This window comes from Chanodichthys erythropterus, chromosome 15 (genome assembly GCF_024489055.1).
Source record: "Chanodichthys erythropterus isolate Z2021 chromosome 15, ASM2448905v1, whole genome shotgun sequence".
Taxonomy (NCBI): Eukaryota; Metazoa; Chordata; class Actinopteri; order Cypriniformes; family Xenocyprididae; genus Chanodichthys; species Chanodichthys erythropterus.
The window spans coordinates 26,633,978-26,659,577 of record NC_090235.1 but is presented as its reverse complement, the minus strand read 5'-3'; the positions used below and the strand labels follow the sequence as shown (position 1 = coordinate 26,659,577).

At 37.3% G+C, this 25,600-nt stretch overlaps 2 protein-coding genes across 3 annotated transcripts in view; both read right to left on the bottom strand.

Annotated features, from left to right (window-relative positions):
• The window catches only part of znf704 (zinc finger protein 704), a 62,291-nt gene extending 44,263 nt beyond the window's left edge, over positions 1–18,028 (bottom strand). For both annotated transcript variants that reach the window (XM_067411416.1, XM_067411417.1), the window contains exons 1-2: positions 17,338–18,028; positions 10,793–11,022 (exon numbers count right to left, since the gene is read on the bottom strand). In XM_067411416.1, coding sequence (XP_067267517.1) covers positions 10,793–11,022; positions 17,338–17,583 — 476 coding nt within the window. In that variant the 5' untranslated portion in view covers positions 17,584–18,028. The remainder of the gene's footprint in view (positions 1–10,792; positions 11,023–17,337) is intronic.
• Positions 18,029–21,087: 3,059 nt separating this feature from the next.
• The window catches only part of pag1 (phosphoprotein membrane anchor with glycosphingolipid microdomains 1), a 59,467-nt gene continuing 54,954 nt past the window's right edge, over positions 21,088–25,600 (bottom strand). Inside the window, exons 7-8 of the mRNA XM_067411302.1 lie at positions 23,953–24,009; positions 21,088–23,694 (exon numbers count right to left, since the gene is read on the bottom strand). Of these exons, the coding sequence (XP_067267403.1) occupies positions 23,380–23,694; positions 23,953–24,009 (372 nt within the window). The 3' untranslated portion in view covers positions 21,088–23,379. The remainder of the gene's footprint in view (positions 23,695–23,952; positions 24,010–25,600) is intronic.

Below are 25,600 nucleotides of genomic sequence, written 5' to 3'. Positions count from 1 at the left end.
ATAACTAGAAAGGCTGATGGAATCATGCTTTGATCTTTTAAACAAATGACTCTCTTCAGACAGGCATCTTTAGGGAGGTTGGATGTTAATGGGAAGCCATTTCTGATCCGGTATGTTTGGTATCGCGCTACGGCAAACATCAGAGCCCTTCATGTTGGTAACCATCAGCAAGTGAGGACAATCTAACAGCCCGTGTTATTGCTTTGAAAGATATAATCCATTCTAGGCCACTCCCCCTCACTGATATTCAGGGAATTTTTAATTAAACCACTAATTTGCATAAACATTCCAGCACATTTCATCCTAAACCATCACAGGTGGTCCAATTTCCAAAGCCGTGACATGTAAGCGTCCAGTGATTTAAAGCTTCTAATGGAAAAGGCTATTATTGCTTAGCAATGAAAGAGAAACTATTCACGGATGGCCTTTTTGAACACAATTTTCAGATGATTGATTTTATAGTTTGGGCTTAACAACACTGCCTCTACATTAAACCAAAACCTATCATATTTTTGCATGCATTTTACCATTAAATTGCCATCTAATTCTGTCATTTTTAAACCGAAAAACACAATAACAATGTATTTTTAGTGGCTTAAGCAACTAAGGGGAAAAATCACTAAGGGGGAAAACCACTTTTGCACCACTTTTTTTAGCCTAAAATGTGTGTTAGTAACAGACCACCTGCTACTGAGTTTAACCAGGTGCATCTGGATTGCGTAGTCATTGTCATTCTTTACAATGCAATCATGCATTTCTATACAAATTACGTAAATTGTATTGGTTTACTGCATCCTCCATATAGCCAGACCTGACCTGCAAGATGAGAAAAAAAAACTCTTAATGCTCATTAATGTCTTAAAGAAAATTTTAATTCTTTTTTTTAATTGTACTGTATTACAATGTCAAACAATCAAATGAAGTACTTTGAAATTGAAGAATTCCCTCCAAATTGTTTAAAACTTCATTTTCTATATACATCAAACTTTGTACTCGCTCTGCTGGTGTATCTGTCTGCACATTATGGCATTCTATTTTTATTGTATGCTATAAGAACAGCAGTTTTTATCCTTCATTCATTGTACTAAAACAACCACAACAGTGGATTCTCTCATTCTTGTAGGATGGCACACAATCAGGCATGTATTTTATAGCTAGCTGCATGTCGAGCCAATCAGATAGGAACAATTTCAAAACTATTTTAATCATCGTGAAGTTCAGGGAAGTCTGAAAAAAAAGAAAGAAAAACATGCAGTGTCCAGTCTGATAAGACACCCAGGACCAACACCAGGCACTGTGTTGTTTTCTGTGAGAGTGCTGGAAAGAATCCAGCATCGCAGAACTCCAGCTTTTGCAAAGAGTGGCGCTTTTCAGATGGTAATCACATGCTCACTCTAAAGTTGCAGCCCAACCACCATCCGCTTACTGAAGGAACTTGTTTTCTTTGGCAGCCACTAAAGCTGCTCTGCTGAGAAAGCATACTGTTTGACCAGAGCAGCCCCTTCCCCAGTTTATTCACCCACCACTTTGACACAGCACATCCCAACACTGGATCAACAGGGTGAAAAAGAGGAAGGAAAAAGCTTATTGTTTACAAAAAAAAAAAAAAGTCACACCCATATTTCAAGCAATATGACTGTATGAGACGTTATAGGAAACCTAGTAATTTGGTTGCATTTATTTCCGTAGCATTACCACAGTGATGCAAAGGCTTATTTTGATGGACTCAGGGGACTGAGCTCTCAGAGCAATAGGTTCATTTGGAGAATCCTCCAATGTGGTTTCCTGACCACAGTCTCTGCTACAGTCTCTGTCTCCCACAGGTGAATGAGCTATATTTCAAGACCCATAAACAATGATTCAGGATCACAAATCTCTTATTTTTAAGGTTGAAAGATGTATGTAATTATTATAACACTCTCAACTCTGTTTATTGTGCAGAGACAACTACAAGTGAGGCAACATTTAAAGGTGCCCTAGAATTAAATATTGAATTTACCTTGGCATAGTTGAATAACAAGAGTTCAGTACATTGAAAAGACATACACTGAGTCTCAAACTCCATTGTTTCCTCCTTCTTATGTAAATCTCATTTGTTTAAAAGACCTCAGAAGAACAGGCGAATCATAACACAGACGGTTATGTAACAGTCGGGGTGTACGCCCCCAATATTTGCATATGTCAGCTCATGTTCAAGCATTACACAAGGGCAGAATGTCTGGATGTGCACAGCTGAATCATCAGACTAGGTAAGCAAGCAAGGACAACAGCGAAAAATGGCAGATGGAGCAATAATAACTGACATGATCCATGATATAATGATATTTTTATAGATATTTGTAAATTGTCTTTCTAAATGTTTCGTTAGCATGTTGCTAATGTACTGTTAAATGTGGTTAAAGTTACCATTGTTTATTACTGTATTCACGGAGACAAGAGCCGTCGCTATTTTTAAACACTTGCAGTCTGTATAATTCATAAACAACTTCATTCTTTATAAATCTCTCCAACAGTGTGTAATGTTAGCTTTAGCCACGGAGCATAGCCTCAAACTCATTCAGAATCAAATGTAAACATCCAAATAAATACAATACTCACATGATCCAATGTCTGCATGCAACATGCATGACGAACATCTTGTAAAGATCCATTTTGAGGGTTATATTAGCTGTGTGAACTGTGTTTATGCTGTTCAAGGCAAGCAAGCTCCGCGGGCGGCGGAGCATGAGAATTAAAGGGACCGCAACCTATATATCGGTGCATAGTTAATGATGCCCCAAAATAGGCAGTTGAAAAAATGAATTAAAAAAAATCTTTTATTATTAGTATTTTGAGCTGAAACTTCAAAGACACATTCAGGGGACACCTTAGACTTATATTACATCTTTTAAAAAGAAGTTCTAGGGCACCTTTAAGTTGCTATTCACTAATAATCTTCCTCTCCACTGAAGCTTTGAAATGCACAAAAGTCATTAAAACTTTAAAAATGCTGCAAATGATGCCATTGGTTCTCAGGTATCTTGCGACTAATGTTGTGAAAAGTCTGTACTGAAATTTTAAAAATGTGATGCTTTGAGCGCTGTTGAGAAGATTCTTAAACACCTCTGATTGGCCATTGTGTTCACATGCTCATCAGATATGTCTGTGATTGTCTACAATGATCAACGCATGGAGGTATTTGAAAGCGTTTCAAAAGTGGGAGAGGGAGCATTTGAAACTATGCGTCTATCAGCGTACCGGTGTGCTGATAGACGCCTGCTGCCAAACGCTCCATGTGTATCTGTGTAAGTGCACTGTGTAAGTTTGCTTATACAGAACCAGTTCCCATTCATTTTTTAATGTATGGAAAAAAAGGAATGCGCCAACATTTCAGCCACTGGACATGTTCATCCGAAAATAATATTCCATCGTGTTTTAAAGTAGTCATGTAGTCCATTGAGTTGTGTAGTATTTTTTAAAATATTAGCAATATTTTACACACTGTGTAATCTCTCTGGAACAGAGCAGGCAGGACATTCTTCAAAAATTCACATTTTCTTCTTCACAGAAGATAGAAAATTATTTGGTTTTGGTTCATCATTTTAAGGATTAGTAAATAATGCCCAAATGTTCTTTTTTTGGTCAAACTACTTTTAAAGCGACTAATGTTGATTTTACACAATTCTGAACTTACACACACACAACATCATTCATTTCCTGCTTGCAATTAGTCTACTGAAGGCTATTTGTCAGGCCTGCAACTTTACAGTCAGACTGCTCTTGTTCAAAAAGTTTATTTCCTGCTAAAGAAAAAACATAAAGCTGCTGTAGATTCTTGTTGTACACTAGTGAAAAAAGGAACCAATAATGGTTTCCACATTCCAGCAGCATTTCACAATCTTTTAATAAACCTCTCTTTTAGCAAAGCAGCCAGGGGAAAGGGAGGTCAATAATCATGTTCGGTCAACTAATATACAAGACACAGAATGCTTGTGGTGTAATTCCGTAAACAAATATGATGAACTAAGCTATTTGGTATCCAATAACGAACATAAAACAGCTGACGTGAGGTGGGAAACGTGTGGCCCCCTTCACCCCCCCTAGACCTGCAGGTCACCAAACAAACTCCACCACACTCTCCATTGAATGCTGACTGAAAAGAAACCAAGTGGCTACTTACTAGTTCCAGCCCTGTGATATCAAACTGGGTTACTGCATCTAGGTCACTGTTATTTGCAATCACAACTTCAAGAGCATGAGGCCTGGTCTCCAATCACAATCAAGTATGTACCCAGACCCAGATCACCTTTCTCACAACACTCCATTCTCTTGCTTATGTGTCACCAGTTCCCATTTAGGTAGACCAAATGACTGTTTCAAAGCAATGAATCACAAATTCAGAGTAATCACACCAATACCCACTCCCAAATTTAAAGGAAGCTGCTGAACCAATATCTAATCTTTTCTTTTGTCAAAGGGCCCACTTTGTGCTCATCAACTTAAGTGCTTGGTGCTCACATGGTTTCATACAATACACTCTTGGACCATGGGATCTAATGGTCTTCTCCAGCGCTCTATAAAATCATTTGTCTCAAGACTCTTTACATTGATTTTGACACTTTACACAATAACATAGTGAAGCTAATCCTCATGTTACTTTGGCTTGAGGGATTGATCAACTATCTTGGAGCTAAGAAATGCAAAAAAGCCGAAGCACACTATCCAGAACTTTGTCTGAGTTTGTCTAAACTGACCAGCCCTGCCAACAAAAAGGCACCATAATTATTTTGAGATTTAAACTTGCGGCTGCTTCTTGTCCAAAATCTTGACTAACAGACCTTAGAGCTTAACATACACATGCTTTGAGGTTTGTGTTGTCCAAAAGAAACACAGAAAAGAAAATATATGAGCAAACATGGTTACACGCACTGTGACACAATCAATTCAAGCACACAAATCTAAAAAGTGGTACGATTTTAGCCAAGATAAGGTCATGATGAATTGCTTAGAGGTGCGTGATACACAACTATTTAAAAATTTGGGGTCAGTGAGATTCTTTAAAGGTGCCCTAGAATCAAAAATTGAATTTATATTGGCATAGTTGAATAACAAGAATTCAGTACATGGAAATGACATACACTGAGTCTCAAACACCATTGTCTCCTCCTTCTTGTGTAAATCTCATTTGTTTAAAAGACCTCAGAAGAACAGGCGAATCTCAACATAACACCGACTGTTACGTAACAGTCGGGATCATTAATATGCATGACTCCAGTATTTGCATATGCCAGCTCATGTTCAAGGCATTACATAAGGGCAGCCAGTATTAATGTCTGGATTTGTGCACAGCTGAATCATCAGACTAGGTAAGCAAGCAAGAACAATAGCGAAAAATGGCAGATGGAGCAATAATAACTGACATGATCCATGATATCATGATATTTTTAGTGATATTTGTGAATTGTCTTTATAAATGTTTCGTTAGCATGTTGCTAATGTACTGTTAAATGTGGTTAAATTTACCATCATTTATTACTATATTCACGGAGACGAGAGCCGTCACTATTTTCATTTTTAAACACTTGCAGTCTATATAATGCATAAACACAACTTCATTCTTTATAAATCTTTCCAACAGTGTGTAATGTTAGCTTTAGCCACGAAGCACTATCAAACTCATTCAGAATCAAATGTAAACATCCAAATAAATACTATACTCACATGATCCGACGCAGTATGCATGACGAACATCTTGTAAAGATCCATTTGAGGGTTATATTAGCGGTGTGAACTTTGTAAATGCACTGTAATATAGTCGAGAGCTCGGGGGGCAGGGAGCACATGATTTAAAGGGGCCACAGCCTGAATCGGTGCATAGTTAATGATTAATAAAAAAAAAAATCTATGGGATATTTTGAGCTGAAACTTCACAGACACATTCAGGGGACACCTTAGACCTATATTACATCTTGTAAAAACTGGTTCAAGGGCACCTTTAATGTTTTTAAAAGAAGTCTCTTATGCTGACCAAGGCTGCATTTATTTAAACAAAAATACAGTAAAAACTGTATATTGTGAAATATTATTGTAATTTAACTTTTTTTATTTCATTTATAAAATAAAATCAAATTTTTATTTATTATTTATATTTATTTATATTTATATTCTATTTATTATTTATATTTATTTTTTATATTTATTATTTATATTTATTTATCCTTTTATTTATTTATATTTATTTATTTTTATTTTAATGTTTTCAAATGTAATTTATTCATGTGATGGCAAAGTCACTATTATCATCATTACTCCACTCATAACATTTCTGACCTTTTTTCTCATAATTGTGAGATATAAACTCTATATGATCTCTCTCAATTCTGATAAAAAAAGTCAGAATTGCGCAATTTTTCTCTCAATTGTAAGTTATCACGCAACTCTGACTTTTTTCTCTCAGAATTGCGAGATATAAACTCACAATTGTGAGTTTGTTCATAAAGTCAGAATATCACGCAATTCTGACTTTATAACTCGCAATTGCTAGTGTAAATCTCGCCATTCTGAGAAAAAAAAGTCAGAAATGTGAGATGCAAACTCGCAATTGCGAGGGAAAAAAAAATCAGAATTCTGAGATAAAAAGTCGCAATTACCTTTTTAATTTTTGAAAAGGTAGTGGCGTAAACAAGCTTCCATAAATATTGGAATTACAGCCAGTTTTAACTGATAATTTATTATAGTAAATATCTCATGCTTTATATGTAATATGTTCAGAAAACTATTTGTTGGCATATATGACCACAGCACAACTGATAATCTGTCAGGATGGAGATATAACAAGACAAACTACAGCATATGTTGTACATGGAGGATTAATTGCAGTTTTCTATAAGCATTAAATATAATGAGCTTCATAAATGGAGCACAACTCAGCTAATCAATATAACACCCAGAGAAATCAGTAGTCAACCTACAGCAAATCAAACATGCAAGGCCAATTAATGCAGATAATAAACATCTTTGCCAGCCATAAAATATAAGACATTTTTTCCTGTATGGATGAATAGAATGTAAATTGAGCAAGGAGATCAATAATTCGTCAACAAATAAGTCGATACCAGGTCTGAATGTAGTAATAGGTCTATCAGACGGCAGATGCTTCATACAAAGCTGTAAGTCAATTGATTTTTGGTAAGTAAAAAAAAAAAAAATCTGACTAAAAACAGTGTGTGAGTTATGTTACAAATTACATGCGACAAACAAAAGGAAAACAGCTGTTAACTATGTTTTTGTAGTTCTACAGCTTGCTGCATGCTAGAGGTGTCAGAAAAGAAAGTACAAATGCTGTAAAGCATTCAAACCACAAGATTTACAAACCACAAACAAGCCTGTCTCAACATACTGGTGGTCTGTGCTTCGCTTAAGAGTGCTAAATAAACATAACTAGCATACAGACATGAGAGATCAAATTTGCCTTGATCATTGACATTTGATGCCTTTGATCTTTGTTTGAACCATTAAAACATCCTGCAAGTTTCATAGCTTAAAATGTCCTCCTCATTATAAACAAAGAATTTATTTAATCAAGCTCCAAAAAGGCTCTTTTGATAGTGTGTGACCTGGTCATTTGCATATGACTGCCTCTAAAGCAAGACATTAACGAATAGTTATACATCATCACACCATAGGCCCCACCCACTGGCATTCAGTCACTTAACGGCTGACATTTGCCTATACTGCTTGTGAGCGGCACGTCACATCAAAAGCAAATAGAATCCATTATAATCACTGACGCTGTCTACCCTGGATACAGTATAAAGATTCAGATTCTGACATACTCCACGCACTTGAGTTTGTCGACAACAGAACAGATGGAAGAGTGAAAGAATGTTTTGCCGCGTCCATTTTCATCAGCTCTTTTGCGTCTCTGTACAAACTTCAGAAGGATCCTAGCATCAGAAACAATTGGATAGTTTATTTTAATGGCATCCCAGATTGCCTCAGAAAATTGTATGTTTGTTCAGAGCATTTTGTTTTATAAATGAAGCACGGGTGTAATGGAGAGTGCAAAGAAACTTTTGATGAAATATGAAGCAGCCAGTACTTTGTTGGACCTGACTGTAAGTAAATGATTTCATAATGTAGCTTTGTTTGTAAGTGACAGTTTTATATGGATAATGTTTTCAAATTACTTTTTTCATGTGCAACAGTGAGTGGACATTGATACAGTTTAGATTAAACGATATGGCTACTGCTAATCGACGCTCTTAAATGTGACATGACATGCAGCGCAGTGCAAAACACGAGTCTTTTCTTCCACATTAATACATGTTATATCTCAAAAAACATGCATGGACATCAAACGGTATGTTGAAAGATACAGTACAACTTACAGGAATGTATCATGTAATCACTTAATCTGTGTTTCAACCACGGAAAGACGTCAGTACAACAGCATGTGAACAATAAGTCACATAACCTCACATTTACCTCAGGAATGTTTTCAAATGTTTACAGTTCCTAAGTTAGCTAAAAAAAATAAAAAAAAAATAAAAAAACACTAGAGAGGAGCTTATAATACCCCTCTTTTTAATTTTGAACCTCTAATATTTTAGTGTTCAATGTGAGAGGGTTCACTGTATAGTTTGCAGCATTATTTGGTAGATTTTTTTCCTTAGGAAAAATCTAAATATCGGGATCAGACTATACCATTCTGAATAATCGGCTATCTGTATCAGCAGAGAAATTTAGTATCGGTGCATCTCTAATTATAAGTGAACCTCAAGGAATATACAGTGCTCTGCGTAAATGAGTACACCCCCTTTTGAAAAGTAACATGGAATGAAGAAGTTGGCGACATCTTTTTCCATTCTTCAAGAATGACCTCTTTAAGAGACTGGATGCTGGACGGAGAGTGATGCTCAGCTTGTCTCTTCAGAATTCCCCATAGGTGTTTGATTGGGTTCAGATCAGGAGCCACTGAAGCACTTTCACCTTGTTCTTCTTCAGAACTCCAGCAGTGGCCTTGGATGTGTGTTTAGGATCATTGTCATGTTGGAAAAGTGCTCGACGACCAAGGGCACGGAGTGATGGTAGCATCTTCTCTTTCAGTATAGAGCAGTACATCTGTGAATTCATGATGCCATCAATGAAACGCAGCTCCCGACACCAGCAGCACTCATGCAGCCCCACATAAGGACACTGCCACCATCGTGTTTCACTGTAGGCACCATGCATTTTTCTTTGTATCCCTCACCTTTGCGACGCCATACAGTTTTGAAGCCATCAGTTCCAAAAACATTTGTCTTGGTGTCATCACTCCAGAGTATAGAGTCCAGGTAGTCTACATCTATGTCAGTATGGGCCCTGGCAAACTCTAGGTGAGCTTTTTTGTGCCTGGGCTTAAGGAAAGGCTTCTTTCGTGGACGGCACCCATGCATGCCATTCCTCTGCAGTGTACACTGTATTGTGTCACGGGAAATAGTCACCCCAGCTTCCTACTTCTTTAGATAACTGCAGTGAAGCTTTGCTGATCTTCTTGTAGCATTCACCTTTCTGGTGTAAAGAAATTATTTTCTTTCTAAGGTCTTGTGACATTTCAGGTCTAGTGTCATTGCTGACAACATGAAATGGGTAGGGGTTTTAACAGCCTTTAATAGTCAACTGTCTGCTGGACACCTGTGTAATGAATAATTAGACTCACCTGTGGTTGCATTCTTGTTAAATTAGACATTTGTAGTCTAAAATTTAGCTTTGCTCCAGAGACTTTCAGTGGGGTGTACTCATTTTTGCATCACCCTAATTTGAGTGAAACTGAACATTTTGTCCTCCAAGTTATATTATTAACCTTACTTTCATGCTATAAGTTAAACAGATGTTATATAAAACATAGTCTTGTCAACATTTTGGAAATTGTTTTTGTGTTCATTGAGATATTGTTTAAAATGTTACTTTTCAAAGGGGGTGTACTCATTTACGCTGAGCACTGTATTTAAATACATTTTTTTAAAAATCAATGTCATGACCCTTTTGAAGGATAAAGACATACTGTAAAGGTACAATATTACAATAATAGTATTATGATTTTGATTTAATACTGTTCAAAAGATTGATGAGTCTTTTTTTAAAGAAATTAATGCTTTTATTGAGCCAAGAAATTAAATTGAGCAAACGTAAAAAGGAGACATTTAATATTACAACAGTTATCTTTTAAATTAAATAAATGCTGTTCTTTTGAACGTCATATTCACAACAAAATCTGACTAAATGACTTCCATATTCTTATGCTATGGTATTGTTGATGCTTATATGGATTTAGACCTAAATTATATAAAATGTTTAAATAATATAATATAATATAATTAATATAATATAATATAATATAATATAATATAATATAATATAATATAATATAATATAATATAATATAATATTAGAGGAAAATACTCATAACCCTAAAGAGAGGACAGAATGAGATGTAGAAGCAGCTACTTTTTTACGTTCTTAGAATCAATAACTTCTGAAAATGAAATTAAATTTAAGGTATAAACATCACTTTTACTGAAAAAATATCTATAATAATAAAAGATGAGATCAATCCATTTATGAAAAAAAAATCATGCAGAATTGGTTTATATCCAGATGTTAGTTTCTATGGAGACTGATGCAACTTATAAAAAACCTGAAACCAACATCTCACCAGCACTACAGTCCAGCTCTTGTTTTTTAGTGCATTCAACAAAAAGTAAACAATGTCATACATAATCCCTTCAGTTTTCACCAGTGCCTGTAGGGGGTGCTCATCCTGTAGCCTTACCTGGCTTGTGGTACGTCGATGCTGGAAGAGACCACTTTGCGTTTCTGTTCCAGCAGAGAAATGGAGCGGGTGTGATCCTTCTCTGGCTCCAGCGCCCGGCCCGTTCGCTTGTGCTCCAGCACCCGTGGCTCCTCTGCGCACTCCGGGCTGAGGGAGGGCGCCTCTCCTCTCTGCACACCCCCATTCTGGGCCTGCGTGGGCCCATCCCGCTGGCCACCGTTACAGGTGCTCTGCAGAGGGAAACACATTTGAGTTTCTTCAGGCTTAACTCCGTTTACAGTCTCTCTACACAGCAGCTCCCATCAATGAAGCCTTATTTACACCTACGGGGGTGGTTAATGCTATAGACCCCTACTGTGAGGCTTGTTTGCTTGCAATCACGCAGCATTAGGCTGTATTTAAACTGCTTGTCATTTATACATCGGTCAATACAAACACCTGAACAATGTTTTGGACCAGGAAATCATATTTGCTGATCTGCAGGCTTGATTGTTTTAGAACATCTTTGCGCTGCTGACAAAAGAAAAATAAATCCCCCTCACTCTGCCATTTCCCCCTTAGCATAACAAGCCACCATCCGTGACCACGCTAATGCAAAGACGAGCAGCTTTTCCTCTTGCACGTCTCATCTGCACAGCAGCCGTAGACTTTTCTATTTGCTGTGACTAAAGCTGCGGTACACTAAACCTCACGCTACAGAGAGGGCAAACAGGGGCCAAGACAACGCAAATCACCACATGCACCAGAGGAGAGCATGATCTAACAGTGAGCGGCGTGCAATACAGATCATTATCTTATCGCAACACGATTAGTTTGACTGAAGAGAGAGTAAATGGCTATCATGCTGAGCTTTTAGCATCTGGGAGTTTACATACTACAATGAAGTTAAAAATAAAATAGATGGATTACCTGCCTCAATAACAATTCAAGTAACTCCGTTGATAAGGGCTAAAAACGGTATTATAAAACATTGACATCAACATACAAAACTGAGGATTTCATCACTAGTTAAGTCTGGTTTTATCTTAATAAACTCTATTGAATTGATAACATTTTTATTTATGGGCCAACTATCATCATTTACATCATTTTAGATTTCTTTCTTCTGTAGAACACAAAGAGAGAACGTTTGAAGAATGTGCTGGCTGCTCTATTCTATGAAAAAACAATGACTTTGGACTGGAGCTTTCAAGCTTCAAAAAAGGATACAGATGCACCATAAAATGTTTCATGTTTTCGTAGCTTGACGCCTTGATTTCGCGGAATCATAGGAGGTGTCGTCTTCACGTCTACAGCCGGTGGAAAAGAATCAGGATGGGACTCGGGAAGAAATCATATTAATGGATGAGATTATTAACATTAAGGCTAATTTATACTTCAGTGTCGGACCTACGCTGGAGCCTCTGCGCCGTAGGCTATGCGTCTGTTTTCATTTATACTTCTGCTTCGTTGTTCGCGTCGACGGGCGTGCAGACCACTAGGAGGCGGTGTCCGCGGTCACGTTGAGTATCAAAACAAAAGCCGAAGAAGAAGCAGCTCGTCATGTACGTTGTCAGAGAAGCTTACAAACAGAAACGGCAGAGAAGCTGCAAATAGGTAATGACTTTTGTTGCAGTTTGGCTTCATGTGTCCTCTGAAACAGAGTGTTTTTTCATTCATAGTGAAGTTGAAAATGCTCGCTCTTCTCCGAGTGCTCCGCGCCAGTTTTTTGACCCGAGGGAGGGGATCTAGCAGACCAATCATAGCGTTTGCGGTCCGCGTAGAATTGACGCGTTGTTACATTTTTGAAGAGGTGCACGTCGTAGGCTACGCACAGCCCACGGCGTACACTCGACACAGAAGTATAAATCAGCCTTTACTGTAGTATGAAGCAGAGCAGGGCTGAGTGCTGTGCGAGCAGAAACAAGGCCGCTGGAGCGATTGCTAATGAGAGACGGGTGCGATACACGGAACGTGAACGTTTATTATGCCGCAGTCGCCCCTTCCACTTCTTCCGGTCAAGTGTATGTGGGGTAACACTTTTAACGTTATTGTGTGTTGAAAGTTGTTATAGTGCTACTCTGTGCGTTTGCACGGCGGCGGCTTAATGCACACTGCAGTAAGCTAAATCGATATTAGGCATGGTAAAACATGGTACTCCCTGTAAATCAAGAAAACGAGATTTAAACAATAAGACTTACTGTGTTGAGCTATATAACATTTTTAGTTTTCTGTTGATGAATCTATCCATCCAAACAGTTGCTCACCTGTCTAATAAAACACATAATTTATTAAAGCGTCTTTTGTGTTTCCACTTTTCTACAAAATAAAACTGTAAACCGAGGGTAACACGGGTATGATGTCATCGATAGACGACGCACAGACACGGTCCGTGTCCTGGTTAAAATTGCTTATTTCTCTGGATTTAAACATTCCTGGAAACATTTGGCATAATGCAAGTACACAAGTCAACAAAATATATAACATTGTTCAATTGGTTTTGGGATGATTTTAGGGCTGTCAAACGATTAATCACGATTAATCGCATACAAAATAAAAGTTTGAGTTTGCCTAATATATGTGGGTGTACTGTGTGTAATTATTATGTATATATAAATACAAACACATCCATGTATATATGAGAAATATTTACAAGTATATGTATTTATTTATATTTTTATATAATTTATATTATATATAAATATATTTTTTGTACATAAATAACATATTTCTCTTAAATATATACATTAATTTGTGTGTATTTACACATACATATTACACACATTACTCATACATATATTATACAAACTCAAACTTTTATTTTGTATGCGACGCACAGACACAGTCCGTGTCCTGGTTAAAATTGCTTATTTCTCTGGATTTAAACATTCCTGGAAACATTTGGGATAATGCAAGTACACAAGTCAACAAAATATATGACATTGTTCAAGTGGTTTTGGGATGATTTTAGGGCTGTCAAGCGATTAATCACGATTAATCGCATACAAAATAAAAGTTTGAGTTTGCCTAATATATGTGGGTGTACTGTGTGTAATTATTATGTATATATAAATACAAACACATCCATGTATATATTTGAGAAATATTTACAAGTATATGTATTTATTTATATTTTTATATAATGTATATTGTATATAAATACATTTTTTGTACATAAAATGTTCATATTTTGTACATATTTATTCTCTTAAATATATACATTAATTAGTGTGTATTTATATATACATATTAATTACACACATTACTCATACATATATTATACAAACTCAAACTTTTTTGTTTGCGATTAATCGCGATTAATCATTTGACAACCCTAGATGATTTAATTTAAAAATCGTACATATTGTGCCTTTAGAATCGTTTAAAATGCTAATAATTTAATAATGTTAAATGTAGTATTTAGCAATTCTCAAATATAATTGTTTCCTATTGTAACAATTATTATTTAAAGTATTTAAAATGTGTTTTTTGTGTTTGTTTTTATTTTAGACAGAATAAATAATTGATAAATGGCAGACATTACATTTCTATTATCAGCCATATCAAGAAAATAGTTATCAGCATATCAGCCGTAATCCCTTTAAAACAGAATGAAATAACAGTGAATGATGCTAATTTTGTGATAACTCTTCCTTTAAACCTCTCATAGGGCCGGAATAATGCTATTCAATGTAGAAGATGAATGCCAGGCTTTGGCGTATTTTCATGAGATGAACAGATTTGCTAAAGCGGTATCATGTTGTGCAAGACTTTCAAGCGTCAAATCAAAAATGCACAGTTGACAAGTTCAAATTTAAATTTCACACACTATTAAGTTCTGTCTTTCTCTCTCAAGTCTCAAAACACACACCCTTGCTTTGTGCATTTTAATGGCCACAGCTTTCTCACCTCATGTGGAGCACAGACTCCAAACTGATCAAATATGGGTCACAATTCATATGCCAATCAAACTATTCAAATGAGATCTTGTTTTTGCTAAAGAGTTAGAGGATTTTAATCAATTTAACCAGATCTCGACTGATCTAATAAGAGAATTAATTAGATTTGAGAGCAGGATGCACACAGATGAGCACTCGAAATTAATTATCTACAAATTATTTATTTATTTATATTTGAATATTCCGAGGAAAACAAACACTCACTATGCACGTTCACGTGCGAGATGCTGCACTCAAGTGTTTGAAATATCTACTGCCAAAAGAACTATGACACTCTTCATAAACTCAAAAACATCTACCGCTGTTTCTGCCTTTGTAACAGGGTTGTATCCCTCAACCATTTCATGTAAATGAAGTGTAAACCAGCAACAAAGCCTTGGTGCATAAAGAGTTAAAACTGGTAGACAGCCTGTGTGGGTTAATTAAATTTTGATATTAAAGCAGTGGAAACAACAGGGGAACGAAAACAATCCAGTCCGCCTTTGTCTCTAAATGCCACACTGTAACACACTTAACATGAAGCCCCTCCTTACTAGGCCAGTCAACAAGTGGCATTCCCCCAAGCCCCAAGCCGAATGGCACTCATTTGGGAGTCCAGGCGCCTTGCCAAAGTCCCAGATTCTCTAAGCATGACCCTCTGTAGAGCTCCGTTTTGCTGCCGTTATGGAGCAGCTGCTCCGGGACCATTAGCCCCCACCCTAGTTTCACATCCTTCCCTGCTTGCATTGCTTACATCTTAACCTTTTTCCCATCAAGTGACACCAGAGATGTCGTCACCATGTCTTGTATATAATAGCTGCTTGTTACATTTGAAAAGTGGCACTTTATTATTTCTGATTACCAATTAAATGGACGTCTGATGTACATTACAAAAACATTAAGGTGTAGCAGTTGCCATACTTGCCAAAAACAAATACATACAAACCATTAATGGTACAGCAGCATCTAAATAAAATGTGACTGCAAATATTGCATGCACATTTCAGTTATTATGTTATTTTGTTATTTAAGGTAATTTACTTCAATTATTTCTGATGTTATTAACCAAAGTCTTACAGCTCTGGCTGTAATAGAATGAAATAGAACTGGTGCCATTCTTGTCATTTTGACCCTCTTTGTTGTGATGGCACCTCAGGCTGTATAACTTGATGAATGCAATTAGGTCATTATAAAAAAACACTCTTTGTATTTTGCAATTACGTGCAAGCAATCAGCCTCGTGTGCAATCACACAGAGTTCAGTGAATAAAATTAACTTGATATAAATCATTAACTTAATATCATCAAATTACATATGTACAAAAACACGATCACTGTAAAAGCAATTAATGTTGAAAACACTAAACAAAAAATCACTAAAGAGCAGCGGAGAGATGGAGGCTGTTGTAAGCGCGCGCACAGATGCTTCTCTGGCGCGTGAATGCTGCAGAGCGCGTTTGTTTGCCACTGTTTTCCACCCACTAAAAGTCAGATAATCAGCGGCTCACACACAGGCCCTGCAAGGCTACAGACTGCGACTAAAACCTCAAATGCAACAAACAACACCATTTTACCCCAATCATTTAAAATCCAGTCAGCTGACAAAACTTGGTGTTTGCGTTCACCACATAGTGTTTCGTCAGACGTCATCTCGCGATTGGGGGATAGTTACATATTTAGTCAGTGTTAACAACACCGCTATTTTACATCTTTCCGTTGAGCTGCATTCGCTATATGAAATTAACACAATGTAAAATGTCCAGTTCGCGAACAAATGACTCTTGTGAACATGTTATTTTTTAATGAATCAGTCCAAAAGAATCAAAAACAAAAGCGTTCAACTGACTCCCTCACTGAACTTGCGAGTCATTTTTTGTTTATGTTCGATTGAAAGGTTTTAGGTTCGGTAGACTGTTCATTTGACATGTAAATCGAAATGTTTACACAGTCGAGTTAGATTGTAAAAGAGTAATAAAATCTAGACAAATATGTTACAAAAATAAGTTAATTGTCTAATGAGATCCACATAAGATGGATTCGTGCTAAAAGGATAACTTTGGTAAGACTGTAAGATGAGATTTTTTTCCCCAAATATTCTCACAAAATATTTATATTGCACAAATACAGTCTGGATCACTAGCAACAATTTCAAACACGAAATTAAATAAAGCTGGAAAATATCATTTTAGGATATTTTCAATGGCATAGTTTCATTCATTTCATAGTGAATGTTAAGAAATAAAGAACTCAAATTACATATTTAATTCATATGTACTTCAGTATTTACTTAGCAGTCATTTGCAACCATTTCCATCTAACAATGAGGCCAAAATTGTCCTTATTAAAAATAAAGTTTAATGCAATAGATCGTGAGCATGGACACCGGCGCTTCTGAACTACCATCTATATAAAGCAATTATATAATTTGGTCATCTAAAAAGTAATTGGCCCCTAAATGTTTCATTTGAGGAGCCAATGACTTCGTCCTCAGCATGATCACTGCAATGTCCACTCTCACACAGAACTATTTGGACCAACAAACAAAAAAAATCTCTCAATGCACTGTAAACAATACTGTGTGCGACAAGCAAGCAGCATAACAACAACAAGCCCAGCTGACCACACACACCTTCAAGCTCGACTTCAGCGGTGCTTTCGCAGTCATCTGTGCAATCTCTTCCTCCGAGTACTCTTTCAAGCTCCCGTCTTGCATGAGCACCGTGTACACGTTGCGCCGATGGCCGGTTGAAGCATCTCTGTTGTCTTGTTTGACAGCCTGGATCACTCCCGTGAGCGGAGCCGCGTCTCCCGTTGAACCCGGCGCGTACACGCGGCTCCCAATGACCGAGCGCTTCACCAGCCGCCGCGTATGCATAGTTGATATATCAATGAAATGCGCAAATATAAATACTTCGATTGTTGCACAATGTCGCTTTAAAAACAAGAAATGTCACGTTGACAAAACCCGAACGGATCGACCGTCATCATGGGCCAAACATGCGAATAATACGACAACATCACCACAGATCTGGACCGCATCTACATATTTTACCGGCGTGAGCGCGCATGTTCGGGACACGAGACCAATGAACCGTTACAATATGCAAATGAGCTATGCTTAATAACCTCTCCGTCCGTCCGACCGAACGACCGACCGGCAACCGATATCTTTCTTCTGTCGACCTGTTTGTTTTGCTTGCCGTTCCCTTAAAGCAGGCGGGTTGTGGTAAAACGCGGAGCGGAGCACCAGTTTTGGATCGACAAACACGATGTATTTTTCACAATACACACCACGGGCATTTATGTCATAAATCACCGAAGAGCGACCGAACAGAAATTTAATTAATATTATGATATTAATGAACGTCTGCAGTGTCGACTGTGCTGTTGTAATAGCCCATTTTAGCGTAAATCCGGTTTCGTGTGAGAAAGACTCCATTCCTTAAAATCCTTCCGGGTTTTCAAGAGCCACTGGCTGTACCGGCGGAATGTCGCCTGTAAACATGTGCGCTCGCGCAGCCAGTGTGCGATCTCATTGGTTCACGGCACACACGCCTCCACTCGCTCGCGCTCGCTTTCTTCTGCAGTTTCCCTCCAAACTGAAGCAACGGGCCGGGCGCTGCGATTAAAACAATGACTCGAGGATGGAGAGATGAGAGTCTTTGAGTAGTTATTATTTAGGTAGGTTGGTCAATGTACATAACATTAATAGTCATGATAATAATAACCCGTCAAAACCGGGTTACGAATGTAATGTGAGAGTGTGTGACGCGGTGAGAATGATTGACAGGCGGTAGGGATTCCCGAGGGTCCTCTATGTTGTGACCTGTCATTAGTAGTCAGTAGAATAACTGTTTATGCAAAATCAGTCACACTTGCCACATACCAAAACATAAACTTGTCTGACTCTGAACATAATGCAAATATTGAAAAGATTTGTTATGCTGAGGAAGGAAACGCTGTGGACATATTTCTATTTTTGACGTCTTAAAGGGATAGCTCACCCAAAAATGAGGATCTTGACATCAGTTTGTCATTCTCATGTTGTTACAAATCTGTATGAATTTCTTTCTTCCATAGAACACAAAAGGAGATGGCAGAATAATCACCATTCACTTGGTAAATGATAAATGATAACAGAATTTTATTTCTGGCTGAACTATCTCCTATAATACAAGCCTAAATGAAATGAAATGACATTTAATAAGTTACACACTACTCTTTTTTCGCATACTGTTTTTCTTACTTCCCACTTCTGAAGTCGTGATTACGAGCTCGTCGCATTCAGGTTTATCTTTGAGAGGGCGTTCATGTGCAATTTTTAGAAACTCATATTTATGATAGGCCTAATTGAGAGCATGTGAAGGCAGCATAACTTCAGGTTACTCCCTTAAAATTTATTATGACAAATAATATCAATGTCAGTCACAAACTCATCACAAACTTGAAACGAGGTATTTACACTGAAATTAACTGCATATTCCAAACTGGTGAGCCTACTAGCACTACTTACAATAGAATACCTCAGGGATGATGTGTTTTTGTAGGCCAACTCGGAGGTTAGTGGCGCACGGGTTCCCTCGATCGAAAGCCTATGCATTTTCCCATAGACTTTTGGAAAATTGCAAAAACTAAGCTCTGTGTTTAACAAAGGGTTATGACACTTACACTTTTTGTCTATCAAGATAATCTTTACAAGTTAACACAACATTTATACATTTTGAAGCCTAAATAAAGTCGTCAGATATGAAAAGCTAACAGTAGGCTACAAACGGACTACTGCACACCATGGTCGCGGATCAACGTCACCACCACCAAGCTTCTTCAAACTGTATTTAAAAACATGCTCGCTGATTATTATCTGTGCTGTGTATGAATACTTATCCACTTTTTCATGAGAAGTGCTGTCCAAAAGTCCCGTTTGTCATGATGACATCTAAAGTCCCCACCAAAGGAAGTAGTCCCTTTTAGCAACTTGTTAGCAACCGCCGTTTTTAAGACACAATGAAGGTTTAAAAAATCACAAGTGGGTTATAACTGGTGTGTTTTATGTCATAGATCAAAACATGAAAGTATTTAGAGGCTTTGTTAATCACAGACCTTATTTCAGGCGATTTAGCAAAAACCCATTCAAAAAACCCATAGACTTTAGGGCGATGGAACCGGAAGTCCTAAAATGCTAACTCGCTTCCGGGTTTTGCCTACAAAAACACGTCATCTCTGAGGTACTCTATGTCAATGTAATGTCAGTCACAAACTCATTACAAACCTGAAATGAGGTATTTACACTGAATTAACTGCATATCCCAAACAGGTGAGCCTACTAGCACTACTTACAATAAAGAGAAACCTGTCTCAGTTCTCATTTGACCACATACTGAAATGACCTTCCTTCAGACACATGGAAAATACTACTAGCCCCAATCCTTGTATTTGCAGTTCAAAAGGCTATAATTTAATAGTTGATTCAAATGTTCACTTTTATGCCATTTATGCATTTGCCATTTTTATTCAAAGTGACTTAAAGAGAATTCAATACATTTTATCTGTACATTATATATTTATTAAACTAGCAGTAATAAAGATTTTTAGATTTTCATTTAAAACATGCAGTAAGAAGCTATATGAAAGTCTCTTTCTGTTCTTGATAAAGGTTTAGTTTAAGAAATGTTTCTCTCTTTTTTTTCAAAGTAATAAAAGTAGCATAATACAATGCGATCTCAAATATTCTTACATTCTTACAGTTTCAGTTGTGCAATTTGTACCGATTACATTTCAGAAGTAATCCACCCTCTTTTGTGCATTATAATGCCTTAAATGGACATTTTTATCCTTGTGTCTGGTTAAACACAAACATGTACATGTTGTTGTATGTGCTTATCAGTGTGAGGTCTGAATTGATGGTAGCATTGATCATTTCTCAATGTATATAATTACTCTGTGCTTGTGGGCACAATTCGTATATAACAAACGGTCTATAGGAATTACCCCTTAAGGCATGGCTGAAAAGATTTAATCTTTTAAGTAGTCTATGTAATATACTGATTAAGTGTGTAGTAGCCTATTTTCGAGTCAGTCATTACCATTATAAATGTCTTTAAATCATTTAAACTAATTTCATTTGTCGCTAAGATCTCAATGCAGCAGTCATTCTTGCTTTATATTTCTACATATGAATTCTGAATCTTTGCCTTATTGCAGGTTGTTTTTGAGAATTTATGTATCGCCAGATTAAATATCAACAGATTATACTGTGTTTTTGTGCACTAAGGCAATATAAATGCCCTTGTCTTACTGAAATTGCCATGTAAATATAGCACTATTAAGTAAAAATGATGTTATTAAATCAGTTGATGTGGATTAAACACATGCACACACATTATATTAGTCCAGCATGACTATATTGTTTAAGAAGCAAATACCACAATACAAAGATTATGATGAAATAAACAAATGCAAAATTCATTCTTATTTACAATTAAATACACAGAATTTGGTTAGAGGGAGAAACAAAACATACAAAGTTTCACCATGATATTAACTATAACAAGGATCTTCTTAATATGGAACCTGTACCAACACAATGTACCATTACAAGCAAACACGGACAACATTGGGACTCCATCCACAATCCTTATTTAAACCTCACATTTTAAATAGTGCTAAAGAAATCCAAAGTGATACATATTCCTGCATTAGCCTTTTAAATGTTAATAAACCTCCTTTAAACTTTCTTTAATTAAAAATGCATTTAGAAAACAGCATGTATTCCACTGACTTTTAAAGTTTCATTAGTTCCTCAATACAAACAAGCTATAAAATTTCCTCATGCTGTCATTTGAGAGCTGTCGCCAATCATCACAGAACCATACTTAAATGATATAATTTAACAGATCAAAATAGTCATTTGAATATTTACATGTGTCTCTTGGCATGAAGTTGTCCCATGCAGTGTCCAGACTTTGATTATACTGCTACATGAATGTAAAAGCAGCTAAATGCATACCTGATAATAAAGTACATTTACTAAGCTGCCAGGCAAAGCTGCAGTGTGGCAGTACCATGATGTGCTTTTCAGCCTTTTGAAATGTTGCGTACCTATTACATGTAAAAACCAAACAATATCTGAAATATACAATGTATCTGATACACTTAATCAATACAGCTGCGTCAATAAAAAAAAATACACATACATATTGATACAACATAGCTCAATAACATCACAAATGGCAATTAGTGAACAACTGAACACCAGCAATAGATAATAGTCAACTTTTCATTAATACCCTTTTAGTACACTCATAAATGAGTGTGCTTAACTTTGCGTACCTAAAAGATCACTTCCTCAACTGAGCCTGTCATTTGACACATTAATTGTAAAACATGTTAAAAGGCTCAGAATGATGGCTACACTTAAATGTTCTTCTTTTATATTTTGATATGTGTTACGTGAACATCACTTGTTTACTACTTGTAAAACGAAATGCTCCAGCAGTTCTGAATGATTAAAACGAGTGTACTTCCTTAATGGTCGGAGCCGAGAGGTCTGCTGTTGACTGTATTTGATTGGTTCTCTTTTCGGGGTTATATAAGGACACAACTCCGTCAGTTGCTCAACTAGTATCACGTGAAAACGGGCAGGCAGAGTGCAGCTTGCAGCAGGTGCGGTGTGCAAAAGCGTTGAAACACTAGTACTCTTTATAAATACAATATTTCTTATAAGACAACAGCCACTGGTGCGACTTTGTTTAGAAATGTGATAAGGGGGTTATATAGATGTGCTGTTAAGTCACAAAATAGTGAAGGCTTAGCTTCTGAATATTAATCATGATATGCAAAAATAACTTTTTTAACTGTTCTGATAAGTAGTCTATGTAATATACTGATCAAGTGTGTAGTAGCCTATTTTCGAGTCAGTCATTACCATTATAAATGTCTTTAAATCATTTAAACTAATTTCAGTCGCACATTTGTCGCTAAGATCTCAATGCAGCAGTCATTCTTGCTTTATATTTCTAAATATGAATTCTGAATCTTTGGTCTAGCATTGATGATTCCTTTGTATATTAGGGGTTTGGGTTTCTAATACACCCTAATGGAACTCTAACCATAATTACAGCTTTACATAAGTGGATATCAGTAGTGGGAACAAAATTGTTAGCAGTTTGTTTTGCAATTTCAGTAGAACGGGAATGAGCTGAGGAAAAGCAATAGATTGGAGCATATATATTGATATCTGAGATGGCATGTGTGCTGGACAGAACATTGCTGCATTAGATACATCCCTATTGCAAGCTATTTCAGAAAATGGTGGGGACAAATCTGGCCATGGCAAAAAAAGTGGTGGAGACATGTATGTCATAAATGATGCCAACGAGCACAGCTGATATAGGGGCACCTCGGGTTTGTGGTCCCCAATTATCCACATGAACAGAATAACAAACCCTCTTCTGAGCGACTCCAGAGTGTTTCATTTCCTATCCTAGGTCGCAGGTCTGAATGAACCCTTTCATTAAAAATGTTCAAAAACAATGGGGTGCATAAATGCTATACTGAGAAACATTCAATCAAGAAAAGGATAAGTGCATTATTCTTATGATACCACTCCAAATTCCACTTCTGAACCTCAAAGAAGTGAGTTTTCATTGTCCACAGTCCCTTAGAAGGGTGGTCAGAGACGAGAGATCTCCCCGTTCAGACCCAGTTCCCCCACACTCTCATAGTCAGGTTCCACGATCCCATTGCCCTGATGAGCCTCTTCAGCGGCTTTGGCGATCTTGATGGTCTCGTACCCAGGGTCTGCATTCTCTGTAAGCCCCTCTGGAGGCTGGGAGCCAAGAGCCATTGGGTAATCTTCCCCAACTGTGGCATAAAGATCATTGGAAGTCGACTCCGGCACCATTCCTTTGATCTCTCCGATGCTGCTGTAGTCATTCTCAGTCTCCTTTACAGTATTCTTCACTACCTTGGAGTACATGTCTGATAACTGAAAATGGAAATGTAACAGAATGAGACATCTTTACTCTGCAGACTTGGTTTAATGTGATATTAAAATGCAAAAATATAGATAGCAATTTAACCATCACTTTCAAGGTCCAGAAAGGTCCTAAAGACATTGTTAGAAGATGAGGATGAGTGTGAGTAAGGTGAGGGTGAGTGTGAGAAGATGAGGGTGAGTAATTTTTGGGTGAACTAACCCTTTAAGTTGGTCTTTACAAGGCTCTGAGATGTTAATAGACCCTACCTCACTGTCTGGAGACACACTGTCCTGAAGCTCTGGAGTCATTGGCGGGGAGTGTAACTGTAGGACAATGATTGAAACGAGACCATTAGTTAAAAACATATTTAATCAATTCAAACATACGACAGCACCGGAGATAGCTCACTTCAGCTGACACATGCTAGTGTCAAAGACTGATTGATGCAAAAACGAAGTCACTCATTCATTACTTAAGAGTTACTGATTGAAATCAAATGTACAGTTCCTCTCCTAGCAAGAGCGGTTGTATATTTACAAAGAGAATCAATAACTGAGTCATTAATTAACAACGTAAATCCTACAGTGGATCAATAACAGACACCTTGGTTGTTGGAGAAAAATATCAATCCCTGTCTAAGTCACCTCACTGACAGAGAGATTACAGTCAAGTGGGAAATTTGCTATAACCCCTTCAAGATTAATCCTAAGCAATTTAGCACCAAAATTTCAAGCCTGTTTTGATGAAGCCTACTCACCCAATGAACTTGAAGTATGTTTTGCTTTGATTATGATCATGCAAAATGAGTATCAGCAGCTAGCCAGATGTGCTTTGATATTGGTTTAATTAGCAAAGCAATTACTTTAATAGCCCATCCTTGTAGCTCCGCAAAGACACCCCTGACCTCATCACAACTAACAAATGTCTCTTACAATAGGGCTTATCCGCTAATTCACTCTTGCCTTTGTCTCTGTCCAGCCCTCTATATTAATTAAAGTGCCTCTTCCATTGATTTGCCCATATAAGAAATGAATAATCATCAGCAGTGTTTAATGTCATCACACAGATCAGGATCATCACACAGTTTCAGTACTTCCTTATTCAGGAAGATTGGACTTGCGTGACCGAAATAGCTGCCTGGAGGCGTTGCAAATATGGGTCACTGTGATTTAGCCAAGTAAGACATGTTCCTGGATCAACATCTTTGTTGATCCTGGAACAACATTCCAATCAACCAATCAGATTTGAGGGACAAGTTTACCATTTATGTCAAGTTTAGGCTTGCAACCGGGGTTAGGAGCTTCTACATCAATGTTATTCACCTATCTTTCCCCTCAGATTTTAGGGATAAGTTATGGGTAGGATTAGGTTTAAGGGTAGAAATAGGGTTAAGACTAAATTTTCAGACTGGAATGTTGTTCCAGGATCAACAAATTATGTTTTACTTGGCAAAATCACGGTGACCACAAATATGGCCGCCGATTGAACTGGCTTTCCTTGAAAGCGACTATACCCACAAACACCTGCGTAGATAACTGAGGTGGATCAAATTTTGCATAGTAATGAGGTGGTATGCAATAACTGGTGGGTAATTTCCTTATTGATATCCATTTGTAGTGCCCTTCAGATTGAACACATACTTTCCCTTGAATACCCCAATGGCAGAATTCCTGTGAAGATACCCTGAGTGTGACAGGATGCTGACAGTACAGCCCGAGCGCGAGGCAATGGCCTGTAGTGCTGCGCTCAATGGTGTCGATTAGTATTTGCTTTCACGCAAATGACAGCATGTGCCCACGCATCTTTTGACAAGGCATCAGCACTAACAATAAAAGTCCTTCCCTACAGCAGGAGACTTCTGAGTGTTGATGTGCTGAAATCACAGCTTATCAAAGACAGCTGCCCTCAGTCCAT